At 45.8% G+C, this 17,199-nt stretch overlaps 1 protein-coding gene across 1 annotated transcript; it reads right to left on the bottom strand.

Moving 5' to 3' along the window:
- Window positions 1-1,203: 1,203 nt before the first annotated feature.
- On the bottom strand, window positions 1,204-2,274 carry LOC149354295 (uncharacterized). The gene has a single exon (XM_089583268.1). The coding sequence runs from the start codon at window positions 2,272-2,274 to the stop codon at window positions 1,204-1,206; it is 1,071 nt and encodes a 356-aa protein (XP_089439394.1).
- Window positions 2,275-17,199: the final 14,925 nt, after the last annotated feature.

Below are 17,199 nucleotides of genomic sequence, written 5' to 3'. Positions count from 1 at the left end.
CAATGGCTTCTACACTTAAATAAAAGTCAAGCTGACTTTGCAGTGCAGTTTCTTCTTTTTTCCGTATTCTCCGCAGCTCACTGGCTCTTTCAATGGCTGCTATTTTTGCATTTTGCTTGAAATCTTCCCATGCTTGAACATAACACTGCGGTTCACTCGCTAGTAGATCTCCAATTCTTTCTTTTATTTCCTTCACATACTGTTCATCATCGAGGATCTTAGCGTTGCATTTCCACAGCTCCCAGCTGAACTTGGCTGGTTTCCTTGGTCCTAGCGCACACGTAACCAAGCAATGGTCACTAAAAGAAACGTTTTTGACGTCATATTTTGTGCAGTGAGATGCCAGACCGGCCGAAACATATATTCGATCTAGTCTAGCATGACTGTTTCGTTGGTAGTGCGTAAAGCGAGGCACTGTACCGTTTGACAGAAAACACCCTACATCTTGTAATAGGTAGTCTTCCTTTAGCGAATTCAGCACGGATACGCTCGCGTCTCGTATCGGTAAATCTGTCATTCTATCTTCAACTCTGCATACGCAGTTGAAGTCTCCCATCATTATAATGACCCTGTCACAGTTCAGATAGCATTCAACACTTTCAAAAAACACTCTGCGCTCGTTTGCTGCATTTGGAGCGTATATGTCAACTATACGAAACTTCTGGGCATGCAGCATTATGTCACATACAATGAGCCTTCCAGAAGGGCACGCGTACACACTATCAACAGTTATTTCTCTGGTATGCTTCAGAAACAGAGCACAACCACCGGCTGTGCCAATTGCATGGGAAACACACACATTATAATACGTCCTGAACGGTTCAACCATGCGGTTCGTTCCTTCCTCGCTTTCAACCTTTGTTTCCTGTATGGCAATTACATCCAAATCATTTTCCATAAAAAGCCGACTCAGCTGATATTGTTTTCTGCGCGCCGACAAGCCTCGCACGTTAAGCGTGCCTACATACAGAGGTGTTTGGAGAGTTACTGCCATTTCTTTGCCGTTTTAATTTCCACATACGAATCGCATGGTAGCACTTTGATTACCACGAGACAGCCAAACACTCACATTTTTAGAGCATATTCCACCCGCTCGAGCCATTTTGGTTGACACTTCGAGTTCGCCGTTGTGGCCTCGACGCACTGTCTTTCTGGTCGGTTCCGGCGTTGCCACTGTCCGGCTGGGAAAAAAAAGAGGCCACGTCACGTCGCCGGTGGTGCCGGCGGTTTCCGCTCGGGCCGTAGCTCGAGCGGTATTTTCGGCGCTGGCTTCAGGGTTGGCCTTCGAGTGGGCGTGGTCTTCACCGGCGGCTCATCCGTTGCAGTCTGGCTGGTCTTGTGCCCGTCTTTGTCGTCTTCATGCAGTCGTTTTGACGCAAGGCTGCTGGCATTAGTCATGGTCACGTCTGTTAGTTCAGGCACTCCCTCGACCTCTTCACACGGTGCATTGCCTCTGTTCATTAGGTCACTCGTCAGCAGAGCCTCTTTGGTATCGGTCGAAGCGTTGGTATTCACTTTCTCATTTGAAGCTGCATCCACTTCGTGCGCCTGTGCAGCCCTACCTTCGCCAAGAGTTAGCGAGGTATCTGCCTCAGGCGTAGTTTCTGCCGCGTCTGCCTCATCCATTAGATGCTCTGTCGACAGTTCCTCGTTTGCTTTCCGGTCTGCCACGTTTGCGTAGGTACGCACGCATGTGCTTTCATCATGGCCATATCGCCGACACTTGGTACAACGTGGCACTCTGCAGTCACGCCTAATATGACCCGTAGCATGGCACCTCAAGCACAGCGGGGCCCGTCCAGGAACGACGAGAAGAGCCATGATTCCTGCGACTCGCAGCTGATGGGGCAAATCTTCTATCATCACACCAGGCTTGAGCTTCAGGCCAACCGTGCGCGTAGACGAGCCTTTGTCTGCAATTCCTTGTACTCGCCAGCGTTCCTTGTAGACATCAGTCACCTTTCCGTACGGTGCCAGCGCAGAGCGCACTTCTTCCGCTACGTTATGTAGCACCCAGTAAAGCTTGACACGTACTTCTTGGTTTTCAGGGTCGACAACAAGGCACCGTTTCTCTTTCACCTTTACTTCGCCGGTTTGCACCATCTTCTTAGCAGCTTCGGCACTTTTAAAAGTGACGGCCCAAACGTGGTTCATCTGGAACGCCCCCAGAGCTACCACTTCAGGGAGCACTCCGAGATGAACTAACATGTCCCGAAAGTCTTCCACCCGGTAAGGCCTGGCTTTCAAATCCCCATGAAGAAAAACAGTGTTCATAACAGACGCACCTGTTGGCAGTGGCGGTAGAACAACTTGATAATCCTGGCTTTATTCAGCAAAAAACCTGTTACCGCGGCCCTGCTGGGCCGCTGACACCGCTCCGACGGAGCTCATGATAACTCGTCCGTTCGCTAGCGCGGCCGGAAGCAGAATCCCTGAGCTACGGCGACGGCTGTCAAATCTTCTGCTTTCGGGGGTATTTATGTTTACAAATAACCAAACCTTGAGTATATATATATGTTGCAGCAGGTCTTATCGTTCAATGGGCCAGGTAGACTTGTAGAAGAAGGGGTCACAACTTTGCGATTATCTTCATTTAATAGTCACCCTAACGCCGTCTACCCTGAACGGGCCCGCACCGAAACATATAAAAATTCATTTTTTCTTCGAACAGCCAATGACTGGAATGACCTTCCATCCGAAGTGGCGACCATCATCAATCCTGTTCCATTCAAAACCGCCACTGAAGACCATCTGTGTTCATATTAACTCTTTTGTTTGCCACCCCTCATGTAATGTCCCCTGTGGACCCTTGAGGAAACAATAAATAAAAATAAATAAAAAAACAGTTTCGAACCGAGGACCGTCCTTCATCAGGGTATATTCTGTGTATACCATGATGAAGGACGGTCCTCTGTTCGAAACTGTTGGTATTAAATGAAGATAATCGCAAAGTTGTGACCAACTTGCGCCGTCGCGCTTGCAGACTGGCTCGCGCGAGCGCCGCATCCATCGTCGACAAATCGGCCTGCCGGAGCAATCAGGTCGTCGCGCCTTGCCAGCAGCTGATTTCGTTCACTCAAGCCACGGTTGAGAGCAGCACAATCGTGGCGCGCGAATGCGCTAGTCACGTGATTTTCTTGTATTTCGCGGGCTTTCTTTGGAGCTCGGAAAAAAGATACACTTGAAGCTTTCTTTGCCGCAAATAAATGGAATGGGGGTTTATGAAGGTGCTCTCCAACTTTGCTATTCACATCTGCTGTCTAAAGTCAGTATTTAAGAATTCAGAAAAATTATCCTAATTGCTTATTAATTAATTGCCAAACAAAAATTGCCTATGATGCGCAAGCCGGTTGGTAGCTGTATACGTCCATAAATTGTTCTAAGCTACCTACGTCTTCATATATTTTGCCTATATTTCTAACCGAGCCCAAGCAAGTTTTCTATATATATATATATATATATATATATATATATATATATATATATATATATATATATATATATATGAAAGAAGCCAACAGCCACGGAAACCAAGGGGCACAGGGGATTTTTTTTTATTTATTTATTTATTTTGTGGTGTTGATCAATTTAGAATACTACTCAATATGTTTTCGATTAAAGGTAATTGATTAGAAAAACAGAAGAAAAAACAACCACATGCCGCCGGTGGGATCCGATATATATATATATATATATATATATCGGGTGTCCCAGCTAAATGTAACCAAACTTTTAAAGAAGGTGAAGTGTCCTAGTCCAGTGAAACCAACTGAGGGTTGTTCATAGTCGCGTGGCCTAATCTTGAGTATTTTTTCGATTTTCAAAGTTAATTAATTAGTTAAGTTTAATTAGGTAACTTTTTAATTATTGACTTCGGGAAGAAAGTGTAAATGAAAAAGTTTTAGATCGCCTCGAAAAACCGCTAGTAGTGCTGTTTCCGTCAAGTTACGATTTACGTCGTTGCTTCATTTATTGCCCTTAAAAGAAAGTTGTCACGTGACCAGCTGCTCGCTCACTTCTCTGCCCCAATTTGCACCCAAAGTCTCATCGAAGAGAGGGCTTCAGAAAAAAACAGATGTTATTCTTTAAGGCGCGTCTTGGGACGTTGAAGTGGCACAGTTGTCATGTGGAAGCTTTTTCTTGTTGTGCGGGTTTTGGTTAAAGGCCGGTAAAAAAACTACTTTACGCAAATATTACTTTGCTGCAAATGTCCCGGTAAGCTGTTTCTCAAAGCGATCTACAACTTTTCCATTTACACTTTGTTCCTCAAGTCAATAATTAAAAAGTTAGTTAATTAAGCTTAACTAATTAGTCCACCTCGAGGAACGAAAAAAACACTGCAGACTAGGTCACGCGACTCTAAACAACCCTCATTTGGTTTCAGACGGCTAGGACACCCCGAGTTTTTTAAAAGCTTGGTTACATTTAGCTGGGACACCTGGTATATATATATTAACAATTTAATGACGTTTCGGCCGCGGGACCAGCCTTCCGACGAAGGCCGGTCCCGCGGCCGAAACGTCAATAAATTGTTCTAAGCTACCTACGTCTTCATATATTTTTGCGTATATTTCTAACCGAGCAAGTTTTCTCTCTCTCTCTCTCTCTCTCTCTATATATATATATATATATATATATATATATATATATATATATATATATATATATATATACCGACACCAACGACGACGAAGCTCTGGAGGCGGCCTACTGACGCTCGTGCTGAGAACTGCTCTTTGTGTAGCCCTGCCTCTCGCCCCGCTGTTTTTCGCGTTTACGTGTGGCCGAGTCTTCGTTGCCGGCGCTGCTCAGGTCCCCACAAACCGCTCTTCATTTGGTGGAGCTTGTGGCGTCCTACTTAATTGTACACATTCACTGTGGAGGTCTGCAGCCGCACGATCCCGATGACGACGACCGAGGGCAGTCAAGAGCCCGCAGCCCCGTCGCAGCCAGTCACCTGCACCGGTGCCATCCGGCAGCGGGACCCCACTGTTTTCAGCGGGCACTGCGGCCAGGGCATGGAAGACTGGCTGGCCTCATACGAGCGGTTGAGACGACATAACAACTGGGACGACCGCATAAAAGCTCACCAATGTCATCTTTGACCTGAGTGACGTCCCGAAACTCTGGTTTCTCAATCACGAAGCCGACATTCCAACTTGGGCAGTTTTTAAAACTACGCTTACGGAGGTCTTTGGTCGTCCCGCTGTGCGAAAACTCCGCGCTGTGCAGTTTGCGCGTCCGCGCCCAGCATACAGATGAAAGCTTCACCAGCTACACTGAAGATGTGCTTGATCTTTGCAAGCATGTTGAATCTTCTATGACACAGGCTGAGAAGATCAAACATATCATGAAGGGGATAGACGACGACGCTTTCCATATGCTGTTGGCCAAAAGTCCCACCACCGACGCCTCTGTCTACAACCTATGCTAAAGCTTCGACGAACTATGCAAGCAACGCCTTTGCGCTCGTCGCCCTCCCGCGTCTGCCGAGTCCATCTCTGGCTTTGCTATCGACAGTGACTTGCACTCTCGCATTCATGCCCAGCTTTCCGGGACATATACTACCTGCGCCATCTGTCGGCAGTGGCGGCGACACGGCGCATAACTGAATTGGAAGTGGTACAAAATAAATCGTAAAACGTGAACAAAAGCACCTACAAAAAATGACCCGGGGATTTTTATAGTGTAGACTTAGATGAGGATTGTGCCGAAGTTTCAGTTCTGTGCTGTTAATACACAAGCTTCCCAGCGTGTTTGAATATTATACGATGCTGCCTATCGGAGAGGGCCACATTTTGCCCATTTTTCAAACTTTAAAACTGTAAGCGCCGTAACACAGATAGATATCGAAAATGACCCCGGGTTTTGGGTACCCTAACATATGCTGTTTAAAATGGTGTGCGTCGACCTCTCATAGCTTTGATCCAGAAGCTTCCCGAGGCCTTCATATCTGAAACCTGGTAATGCCGAACGTATGAAAGATGGCGCCTGGTTGGTAGTTACGCTGCAGAAATAGTTCGAAGCGATGAATTTTCGTCCATTTTGATGATTATCTTTTTGTCAGGAGACGTATGCCTTATAGAAAAGAACACGTGCGAGAGTTCGAACCTAGTGTATGAACCGGAGTTTTAAACAAAGAAAGTTATTAGGGTGAAAATTAACGTAGCTACAAAAAGTATTTGTGGGTGTTCATAATGCTTCGCGAATTGTCAGCCCTGTGCTATTATTCAAAAAGTTTATTTGCGTCTGTGATTATGGTAGAATAGGGTATGACAGCTAGCTAGTTTGAATTTGGATATTCATGTTACTTTGGAAGAGCGTAGCCGCAACCAAACGGCAGGCATCAAAAAGTAATGTCGGATGGAAGTGTTTGAGTTTATTCTCATAATGCTGGTGTAAGAAGTTTGATGGAGCTTTACTCGGAGACGTTCTGTACCTGTTCAGCTTATTACATGTCGTCGGAAATAATAGAGAATTATAAGTCTAGAAGCAGATGGCCTCCGGTTAGAAGGTCAACTGTCGCTTCCATCTGCTTACAAATTAGTGATTTGTAGCATTGTCGGAATAAGGGGACTGGGGTTTGGACTTGGGGTTCTAACCTGTGTTCAGAACCTTTTTTTGTCAACAGATTTTAATAGAGAGTTTTCGTTTCAAGACCTCGAAAATATATTAGTATCAATGAACAATTTCACGCATTATAACCATTCGTACATTTTTTTAAAGAACTATAGGCGACTTCTTTTTGGTGCTCTTTCATTCAAACTTCTGTCATATGCATGCATGACGTATAGCCAGGATCCTATCTGTGGGGTGCCACTGCAGAAATGAGGCTGCACTTTTGAGTCACCAAGGTTCTCTTGTACCACGATATATACCACCAACTTTGTTTAATTGTTGCGAAGAAAGTGGTGAATTTAATTTTGTCGACTTCTGTCCTTCGAAAAGCGTTCTTATATGGGCCTCTGCAAGAAAGCAGTTTACAAATGGCAGATATAAATGGTATGTACAGCGGCTGTAGCATTTCGCTACGCTGCCTGTCGGGAGATTGCATACAGTCGGATAGAGTTCAAGAATTAAGCGGCAAATGCCCGACAAAGCAGACCTTCTAGCGAATGGCAGCAGCCGATTGTCATGGAGCCGCGGTTAACCCCACCGCACCTCCAACAGTTACAATGCAGGGGGCTGGAAGGTGCAAAAGGCTTAACCGCAGATGAACAGGATTAGCCGCAAAATCATGTCAATTGGCTGACGCCATTGGCTTGAGGGTCTCCTTTGAGGAACGTTTGCATCTGTACCCTTGAAGTTGAGCTGTAATCATTTTTTTTTAAATAAATTATTCTATATTACCAGTGTAGGAGATTAGTTGCGTTATCGCTCACAGCTTTCTTTTACGATTCATCTTCCTGCTCAAAACGCAATGAAAACGAATAAAAAATTGATCGCGAAAAGCCAGGTGAAAGGATGTCGAAGGGGAAGAAAAGGAACAACTAAACAGTTTTGCCCAAGCCAATACAAATACTATGTTAAGAATCTTAAAAGAATAAAAACTGGAAACATATGTTAGGATGGGCAATAAAAAAAGGAAACTCTCCTGGACAAAGAGCATGACGTCAAAAGGACCAGTCCCTGTGGGAAAAATCGCGCACTTATGCTTATAAACTGGTTTTGTATGTGTCGATCATTTTCCCCCCGCCTTTCTTCTCCCGATTAGAGACGTCTTGGTATGAAGAGGGCATGAGTAGCACCTGCTGCCCTTCCCCGTCAGAAGCCCCATGATTTGCCCGCCACACTAGAGACACGTGCGCCGATGACGTCTTCCGGGAGAGGTCTATTCGAAGTGGACGTTTTCTTTTTTGGTTCCTCCCTCAGCAGTTACGGAAATGCGCAGCACACAGAGGCGGCTCTAGATGCGCGTGAGAAAGGAAGGAAGGAGTCTTGGGCATTCTACGCCACAATTGTTACGTGGTGCGGGGGCAACCGGTTGCAGGAGGGAGGAGAAGGGGCTGATGGATGGATGGATGGATGGATGGATGGATGGATGGATGGATGGATGGATGGATGGATGGATGGATGGATGGATGGATGGATGGATGGATGGATGGATGGATGGATGGATGGATGGATGGATGGATGGATGGATGGATGGATGGATGGATGGATGGATGGATGGATGGATGGATGGATGGATGGATGGATGGATGGATGGATGGATGGATGGATGGATGGATGGATGGATGGATGGATGGATGGATGGATGGATGGATGGATGGATGGATGGATGGATGGATGGATGGATGGATGGATGGATGGATGGATGGATGGATGGATGGATGGATGGATGGATGGATGGATGGATGGATGGATGGATGGATGGATGGATGGATGGATGGATGGATGGATGGATGGATGGATGGATGGATGGATGGATGGATGGATGGATGGATGGATGGATGGATGGATGGATGGATGGATGGATGGATGGATGGATGGATGGATGGATGGATGGATGGATGGATAGCAGCGTCCCCTTTGAAACGGGGTGGGGGCAATTGCCACCATGCTCAGCCTTTCTTTTTTTATGTGAAGCATATTAACGTAGGTTTCGGGCCTTCGCGCGACGCCCGGCGGTGGCCACCATTGACCCTGAAATGGGGTCACGTGACATGACGTCACGTGATGACGTCACACCGGCTGCAGATGGGGCCTCATATCGCGCCGTCGGTCGCCTCCCAGCGGTGGCCACCATTGACCTTGAAGTGAGATCACATGATGTGACGTCACGTGATGACGTCACACCGGCTGCAGATGGGGCCTCATATCGCGCCGTCGGACGTCGCCCGGCGGAGGCCTCCACGCTTCGGTTCGCGCCGTCGCGCGCGACGCGGCGGCGGCGCCAATAATTTCTGCAGGCCGTCGAAGAAAGATATGCCCTCGGCTTGTGTGAACTACAGCCGAAGTCCACGACTTAGTAGGGAAACAGTTTAGACTTGGTGTTGTGTAGAAATGCTCAAAGACAATACAGAATAAGTGACGTGCATACCAAGAGTCATGCATTTACGGACCATAAGAGTGTGTTTGTCGGGCTGCAAAGAATAAAGTACGACGACTCAGTGGGGAAACAGTTTAGACTTGGTGTTGTGTAGAAATGCTCAAAGACAATACAGAATAAGTGACGTGCAAACCAAGAGTCATGCATTTACGGACCATAAGAGTGTGTTTGTCGGGCTGCAAAGAATAAAGTACGACGATTAACCTAAAACCACGTCTCCGTTACTTAGCCCCATCCACACTGAGGCAGCTGCTTAACATGCTTCGCATCCACTGGGCTTAACCTTGATAAGCCTCCAATTTTTTTAAATTTTTTTGTTTACTGTGTTGGCAATTCTCATTAAGAATCGCCATCATCTTTACCTACGGTTTTCTACAATTCTAACCTTATGCCACATCTCTGCTTTTCAGCCACCAATCCACCAATCGCTTTTTGCTAACTTCCACTGCAGATTTATTTACATGACCATTGCTATCTTTAAACCCTAGGGCCTCAGGAAGAGTGACTGCGCCTGCATCAACATCCGGATGGATACCATCACATATGATTATGAGGTGTTCAACTGTTACCACGGATCTACCACACACTGCACATGTGTCATCTTCTTCATTAAATTTCTTTTTGTAGCTGCGCGTTCTAAGACACCTCGACCTAGCGTCAAAAAGCAGGGCACTGCCTCTTGAGTTATCATAGAAAAATTCTTTCCTGATCTGCCTTTTCCAGTATCGATATAGTTCTACACTATGTTTCTTTTCCATTGAATTCATCCAATTTTTAACTTCCGCGTTTTTAACCTGTCGTTTAATGCTCTTTCTTTCTCTGTCCTCATGACCTGCATACTTACTGGTTAGTTTTCTAGTTATTTTCCGCCACTGTGAGTCAACACGCTTTCTGTATAAATATTTAAATACCTTAACTGCCCACCTGTTATCGTCCAATTTCCTCAGGCGTTCTTCATATAGTATTTTACTCTTAGCTTCTCGTGATTCGAACGATGCCCAGCCCATATCCCCTTGCACTGCCTCGTTTGTGGTTTTGCCGTGGGCACCTAGTGCTAATCTTCCAACAGCTCTCTGATTTACATCTAATCTCGACTGAACTTCTGCCCTTAAGCACAGAACCGCATTGCCGAAAGTAAGTCCCGGCACCATTATTCCCTTCCAAATACCTCTTAGTACTTCATATTTGTTGTACCCCCATAATGCCCTATGTTTCATTATCCCGGCGTCTCTTCGTCCTTTGGCCCTAAGAGCCTGTTCGTGCTTTTCCGTGTATATCTGCCCTTTGTTTAGCCATATCCCGAGGTATTTGTATTCGGCTACTTTGGGTATTTCGTGGCCTTGTATTGTAAGCACCTGGTCAGTTGTATCGTTAAAAATCATCACACCTGATTTAGTTGCGCTAAAACTGAATCCTAGAGCGTCTCCTTCGTCTCCACAGCAATTAACCAAAGTTTATAAATCTTCCTGGCTATCTGCTAACAGTACAATATCGTCCGCATACATTAAACCCGGGAGTCGCTGCTCAACTACATTTCCTCCTAATCTGTACGACAGATTATAACCTAGATTACCTTCTTCTAGCCTTCTTTCCATATTTATCACGTAAAGCATGAACAGCAGCGGTGATAGAGGACAACCTTGCCTTAATCCTTTGTGCACCCCGACAGTTGTGGTACTTTTTCCTTCCCATGTAATTTCAACTTCATTATCTCGGTAGATTTCCTGTAGAAAATCAACTACCTCATGACCGATACCTAAATCTTTCAATATGCTCCACAGGAGTTCCCTGTTCACGTTATCGTATGCACCGCTTATGTCCAGAAAGGCTAAAAACAGAGGTCTGTTTTCCGCCTTAGCTATTTCTATGCATTGGGTAAACACGAACAGGCTATCATCTAAACGCCTACCCCTTCTGAACCCATTCTGAAGTTCTCCGAGTATCCGATTACCTTCTACCCATGCCTGCATTTTTAATTTCACCGCCTGCATTGCCAGCCTGTACATAACAGACGTTATCGTAATCGGACGGTAGGATTTGATGTTCATATTATCTCCTTTCCCTTTATAAATCAAATTCATTTTACTCTGTCTCCAGCTGTGCGGAATTTGCTGAGCTGTTATGACTGTCTCCAATGCTTTTATCAGCGCTTCCTTGCTTCTTGGGCCAAGTTAATTAATCAGCTTAATTGGAATTTCGTCTATCCCTGCGGATGTGGTTTTAGGAATATTCGCTTCCGCCTTTTCCCAGTTAAGACTAGTCAGTTCTAAGCTGTTCTCTATTGTGCTGTCCTGTGTTGCCGCCTCACTTGGGGAGATTACCCCATTGTCGTTGCTAAAAGACGCAGCTATAAATGACGTAATGTAGTTCACAGCATCGTCTCCCTCTAAACATTTTCCCTCAGCATCTATAATCTGTTCCTGCGTTCTTTTATTTGTTTTTCCCAACCAGCTTATATGGTTCCAGAATTTTCTTGGCCCCCCTTTATTTGCCTCGCGAACTTCAGCCAGCCATTTATCAGAGGACTGCTTCATTTTAGCCTGGACTAGGACCTGAACTTGCTGTTTCTTTTGTCGATAAGATTCCCATTTTTCGCCTATTTCCTCTTCAGATAACTGCGCCTTCTTTGCTTCTCTGTGTTCCCTTGAAGCCACCCGTCGTTTTGTTCGATGGCCTCCTTAATTTCCATATTCCACCAGCTTCGTGGCTTCCTCTTTCCTCTCCAGCGGTTTACACCTTTCACTTAATTCTTTCATTTTTGTAGCGATGAGCAGTTCTAACTGATTATAATCCCACTTTTCCATGGGGCGTTTCTCGATTACTTCTTCTATTTTGGCTGATATTAGCGCTATTTGTTCATCGTTTAATTTGGCGTTGTCTTTTTGACTTCGCTGCATTTCTCTTTTGACTAGGGCTCCCAACTGTAGACTAATACGTTTATGATCACTTCCTAGGCAGTACTTCCCCTCTTCGTCTATTTCCATTATTGCGAGCTTGCTATAGATGCCCTGCGACATTAGACAGTAGTCAATGGTTGTTTGCCTGTTACGGGATTCCCACGTGATTTGTCCCTCACATTTAGTTTCTCTGTTGACAATAACTAGGTTGTGCCGCTCACACAAGTCTAGCATTAACTTCCCGTTACAATCTGTGTATCCATCCAGATCCTCGATGTGGCCGTTCATGTCTCCAAGCAAAATAATATCGACACCGTCTCCAATCTGCTTTATATCGTCATTGAGGCACTTAACTATATCCTTGTTTTCTTGCCTGCATTTGTCCCCGGTCCCTAAATAAACTACCCCTAGCCATGTCCTTTTGCCAGCAATTGTGCCTGATACCCAGACATGTTCTTTGCAAGTTGATTTTATTCTTTGCCAATTTGTTCCTTGATGTATCAGCATACCTACTCCTCCTCCCTTGTTCTCCGTTGTTGTTCTGTTGCACCCTTCCCAGATATAGCCATAGATTAAAGGTGGGTCTTCTAGATCCCTCAGATGTGTCTCGCATAGAGCGTACACACCTGCTGCTTCGTCCTTTAACTGCTGTTCTATTTCTAGCCATTTCGCTCTCTTTCTACCCCCTTGCATGTTTATGTGACTGATCCTGGCGTTAAATTTCTTTTTCGTAATTTTCTTTCTGGGCCTCCTAGTGGCCATTTTGTTGGGCTCAGCCGCCATTGTTACATTTGCTACATCGCTTCTACTGACCCCTACGCCCTGAGCCACCGTGGACCCCCTAAAAAAGCTACCGCTCGGCCTCCCAGGCGCCCGCCTATCTCTTCTCCAACCCTTCCACTGAAATGGATGCCATCTCGTCCAAAGTCTCTGCCCGAACCTGCTCTGTGCACTTCCTTGTGTATGTCTACCACTTCAAAACCTTTCTCGAGGCCTAACTGCCTTATCTCTCGATTAAGATTCACAACGTCTTTAGCAACCTCTACATTCCTTCCTTGTACCTCCGGCACTGTACACACCACGATCTGCGCTTGCTGTGCTATCGCCCTTATACCGTCAACTCCCTCAGCTAATCTTTTCCCTACTTGTGCGGCGTTACCATTCAGGACATCATTTAGCTCTGCCGCTACCACTACCAAGTTACGCCTTGCAGCCTTCTTGGAAAGTTCACTTTTAGTCGCTCTCAGAACATCGTCCATTGTCTTTCCTGGAAACACCCCGACTGCTACCCGCCTATCACCCTTCACTCGGTCCAGAATAGCTCTTTTGCAGCGCCCCATGTTTGAGTCACCAGCGATAAGCACTAGGGTACTCTGCCCCTCCCTCCTAACTTCCAGATCTTTCTGCCTTTTCTCAGTGACTGTGACCTCATTTCCTGGAATTAGCTCGTTCCCCTTCTCGGTACCGCCTCTCGACTTCCCAGCTGCCACCTGTGCGTAGCTGTTCCTGCCTGAACATGTCTGACCTACTGGCTTCTCGCAGTCCATGCCAGTGCAAGCCCCATCCACGTGGCTGGCGCTGGAATGCCCGCCATTGTGGCTTCCAATGGCGGTGTCAGCCGTTTTTGACTCCAACTGACAAAGCTGTTCTTGAAGCTCACGCTTCTCTGCCCTCTCTATCTGTAACTCTGTTTCTAGAGCATCCATCCTTAGCACTAGTTCGCTGTTCGCCTGTTCAGCCCTGTCCAGGCATGCACCTAATACGGAGAATTCGCACTTAAAATCTGCGCCTTCGGCCTCCTCCACCGAATCGAACCGCGTTTCTTTTAAATTCACTGACGCCTCACACTCCGTACAAATAACCTTCAGTAGCTTAACCATCTTAGCAAAACTCGATTATTGTTTCCACCAAATGCTAATATAACTACAGGCTCAAGACAAACACACTTGAAAACACGTGCACAAATAAAACAAAATTCTGCCTACCGCAAATGCCGATCGATCACTTAGAGAAAATAGGTATCTCTCTAAAGGATAACGCACAAAAAAACACTGCAAAAAAAAGAAAAGAAACTGCCGGCCGAATATAGGTCACTGACCTGAATTCTATTCCCTAACCTGCACTTCCCCTAATAGCCTAAAAAAACTAAACACACTTTTAAAACTATTAAAGGAAAGTACTCATCTATTTTACGCAGTTGCTCTCGCAGTCTGTCCGGTCCCGGTCTCCACGCGTGATCCGAAGAGCACCTAAACCTACGTCCGCACAGCACGGCTGTCAACTGTCTCTTGAAGGCTCTTGAAGGAGTGTGGCGACGCCTTGTGTTGTTGTGAGTCATACCATGCACTCACTTGTTCCCTATTTCGTTTCCGCGAAGCATCCAGGTATTGTGCACTCCCATAGAGAGCAGCTTCTCTGTGGAGAAGCTGCTTCTAAATATGCCCTTCTAAATATGCCAAGGGCTTGCGTGGCAAATCCCTCGAGCCTTTTGATTGTCCCATCATTATATCCATTATCTTGAATAAATAACCCTAAGATTCTGATTTGATCTACCTTTGGAACTGGTTTCCCTTCTACTTTAATCTCAAATTTCCAGTTCTGCTTGCATCGGAGTGACTTCGGGTTATAGACGAATAATTCTGATTTTTGCAGAGAGCATGAGAGACCCCTACTGGCCGCACAGTCGACGACAGTGTCCGCCGCAGCCTGCAGGCACTCCTCGATACTCGCATCGCTCCCTTGGTTAATCCAGAGATTGATGTCATCTGCATACATACTGAAATTTAGCCCCTCTATGCTCTGCAGAGCTTCGGGCAGGGCCCTTATTGCCACGTTGAAAAGGAACGGGGAGAGAACCGGGCCCTGCGGCGTGCCCCTGCTCCCTAACTTCAGTGTGCGAGACTCGGTGTCTTGGAACTTCATGCAGGCAGTTCTGCCTGACAGAAAGTCCTTGATGTAATCGTATGTTCGTGCGCCTACCCCAATTTCATGGAGACCTCGGAGGATTGCTTCGTGTTTGACATTATCAAAAGCCTTTGTCAAGTCTAGGCCGAGAATTACTTTGGCGTCTCTAGAACGCGAATCGATTATGTCATGTTTCAGTCGGAGCATAACGTCCTGCGTGCACAAGCCCGGTCGGAAGCCGACCATCTCGTGCGGCCACAGATCGTTTTGCTCCATAAAGTTTCGGGGGTTTACCCGGCTTTGCGAATTCTAATCCCAAAGCCGGGTAAAACCCCGAAACTGGAAAATTTAAGGCCTATTTCCCTAACCTCATGCATGGGGAAATTGATGGAGTGCGTAGTCCAGACCAGACTCCGCATTGAGCGTTGCATGGTAGCGGCAGTGATGCCAACCCTAGGGATTTATCCCTAGATCTAGGGGGTTTTTTTTGCTTCAGGGATCTAGCGTCTTTTTTGTGAAATCTAGGGATTTTGAGAGGCCGTAGAATTGCTACTCTAAGCGGCTTAATGGCAGGTGTATCTGATTATTTTGCGCTTGGAACAGAAAAAAACTATGAAAAATGCTAATTACTACTCCTTTACTTTTAATGTTCCGCCTAGCCGAGAGAGGGCGAAAGCAATTCTGCAACGCGAAATTATCGACTGCTGCACAGGGAGGAAAAACGAAACCATGTGACTTTCAAACTTTGTAAGGAATCACTTTCTGAGTTTGTAATTACCAATCCTATGTCTGTATCATTGCTGTAAAACTGTAAAAAGATTACTTATTGAATGCCAACAGCGCAAACGACGCAGACAAAGTAGAAGAAAACACAGGACAAGCGCTGACTCACAACTGAAATTTTATTCAAGGAAAGTAGTACATTTTATAGAAAAAGTGGCCAACTTATCAGCTAGTAAACACAACCCATGTTTCTTCATTCAATATGTACCACCAACTCGCCCGTTTGGCTATAGTGTTGAAAAAGATTACATTTTTGGTTATGTCAGTTTCTCGTGATGTCAATCCTTAGTAGCTCCAAAACTATTTGACGGTCTTTGATTGCGACTATGATTAATAACGAACTGTGAGGTAAGATAAGCCATTTCACCGCTTCTGAATGTTCTCTATGAGGCGAGAAGGGGTCTTTCATGAATTCAAACATTTTCGTCTTTCTGTGTGCCTCTTAATACAATCTTTAAAACAACCCTTAATGGTGTCTGAATAAAATACTTTCATGTGTTGACGGGGCTTAGCGGAAAATGCCAGCTTTGCCAACTTGAGATCAACTGCATTTATATTTCAAAGGGCTGCATAGGTTCTTTGCGCGTAATGATAAGCCGGCTGAAGGAGCAGCTGGCGCCATCTGTGGGCCCTCTATGTAAGGTAAAAGTACAAAAAGAAACAAAGAAACAAAAAAGGTGCGTTTCCGCCGTCAACGCAAAGAGTCATGGGTAAATAGTCTGCTAACTACTTCCGGTTCCAAATTGTTCAACTGATTGCATGTTTCGCCCTATTCACCGCGTAAGTTGACATCGTTTATGCGATAAATAACTCTTGGTACTAGTCACTGATTGCACTGAAGCATCGAAAGAGAAATTCAACTTCGCCTCATGAGCAGTCTGCAAGTTGATTCGCCTTGTAGCCTGCCGCAGTTGTGATTTTAGGGTTACGAAAGGAGCCTGGTACTTTTCGCTCTAATATGGTACGTTGCGCAGCGCAGGGCTAATCACACATGCGATTGAAGTAAGTAACGTGGTGACCTTGACTTCATGCAACGTATTTCCAACGGGTCACTAAAAGCAGTAAGTACTCGATAAAATATTTCTGCTCCAGAACACGCGGGCAAGCCATTTCATTTTATTCACGCAGCTCCGTACAACACAGCGTGGCACATATAATCTAACGCCTCTACTCTCCTTTGCGGCGTGTTCCTGCGTGTTCTCACATGAAATGCCACCTTCACTGCATCAGGAATAACAAAAAGGCGACAAGGCGATTTATTACTGCACCATGCGATGTGCTGAGACGCGCGCCGCGCAGTGGCATATATGGGTCGTCTGCTAGCACACTGGCGGCTCTACACGCTGTCAGGAAAATACGAGCATCGTCTAATCAGCTGCACAGATTGCAGTTTACCAAAGTGCGGCAAAAAACGGCTGTGACTTTTGCGCTAAACATGTCGAAGCGCACACGAAATCACCCTCAGCGCATATGCACAACAGACATGGACTACGGCGGCCGGCATATATCAACCATGAAAAAATACGCTTACCTCTCTTGATTGTCCATTTGTGCGCTCAGGTC

This window comes from Amblyomma mixtum, chromosome 3, assembly GCF_055824585.1.
Source record: "Amblyomma mixtum isolate Tamu chromosome 3, ASM5582458v1, whole genome shotgun sequence".
Lineage (NCBI taxonomy): Eukaryota > Metazoa > Arthropoda > Arachnida > Ixodida > Ixodidae > Amblyomma > Amblyomma mixtum.
This window is presented reverse-complemented; position numbering and strand designations above follow the sequence as displayed.

Bases quoted from the DNA above. Each gene is read 5' to 3' on its own strand.
- LOC149354295 (XM_089583268.1), bottom strand. From the start codon at position 2,274: ATGAACACTGTTTTTCTTCATGGGGATTTGAAAGCCAGGCCTTACCGG.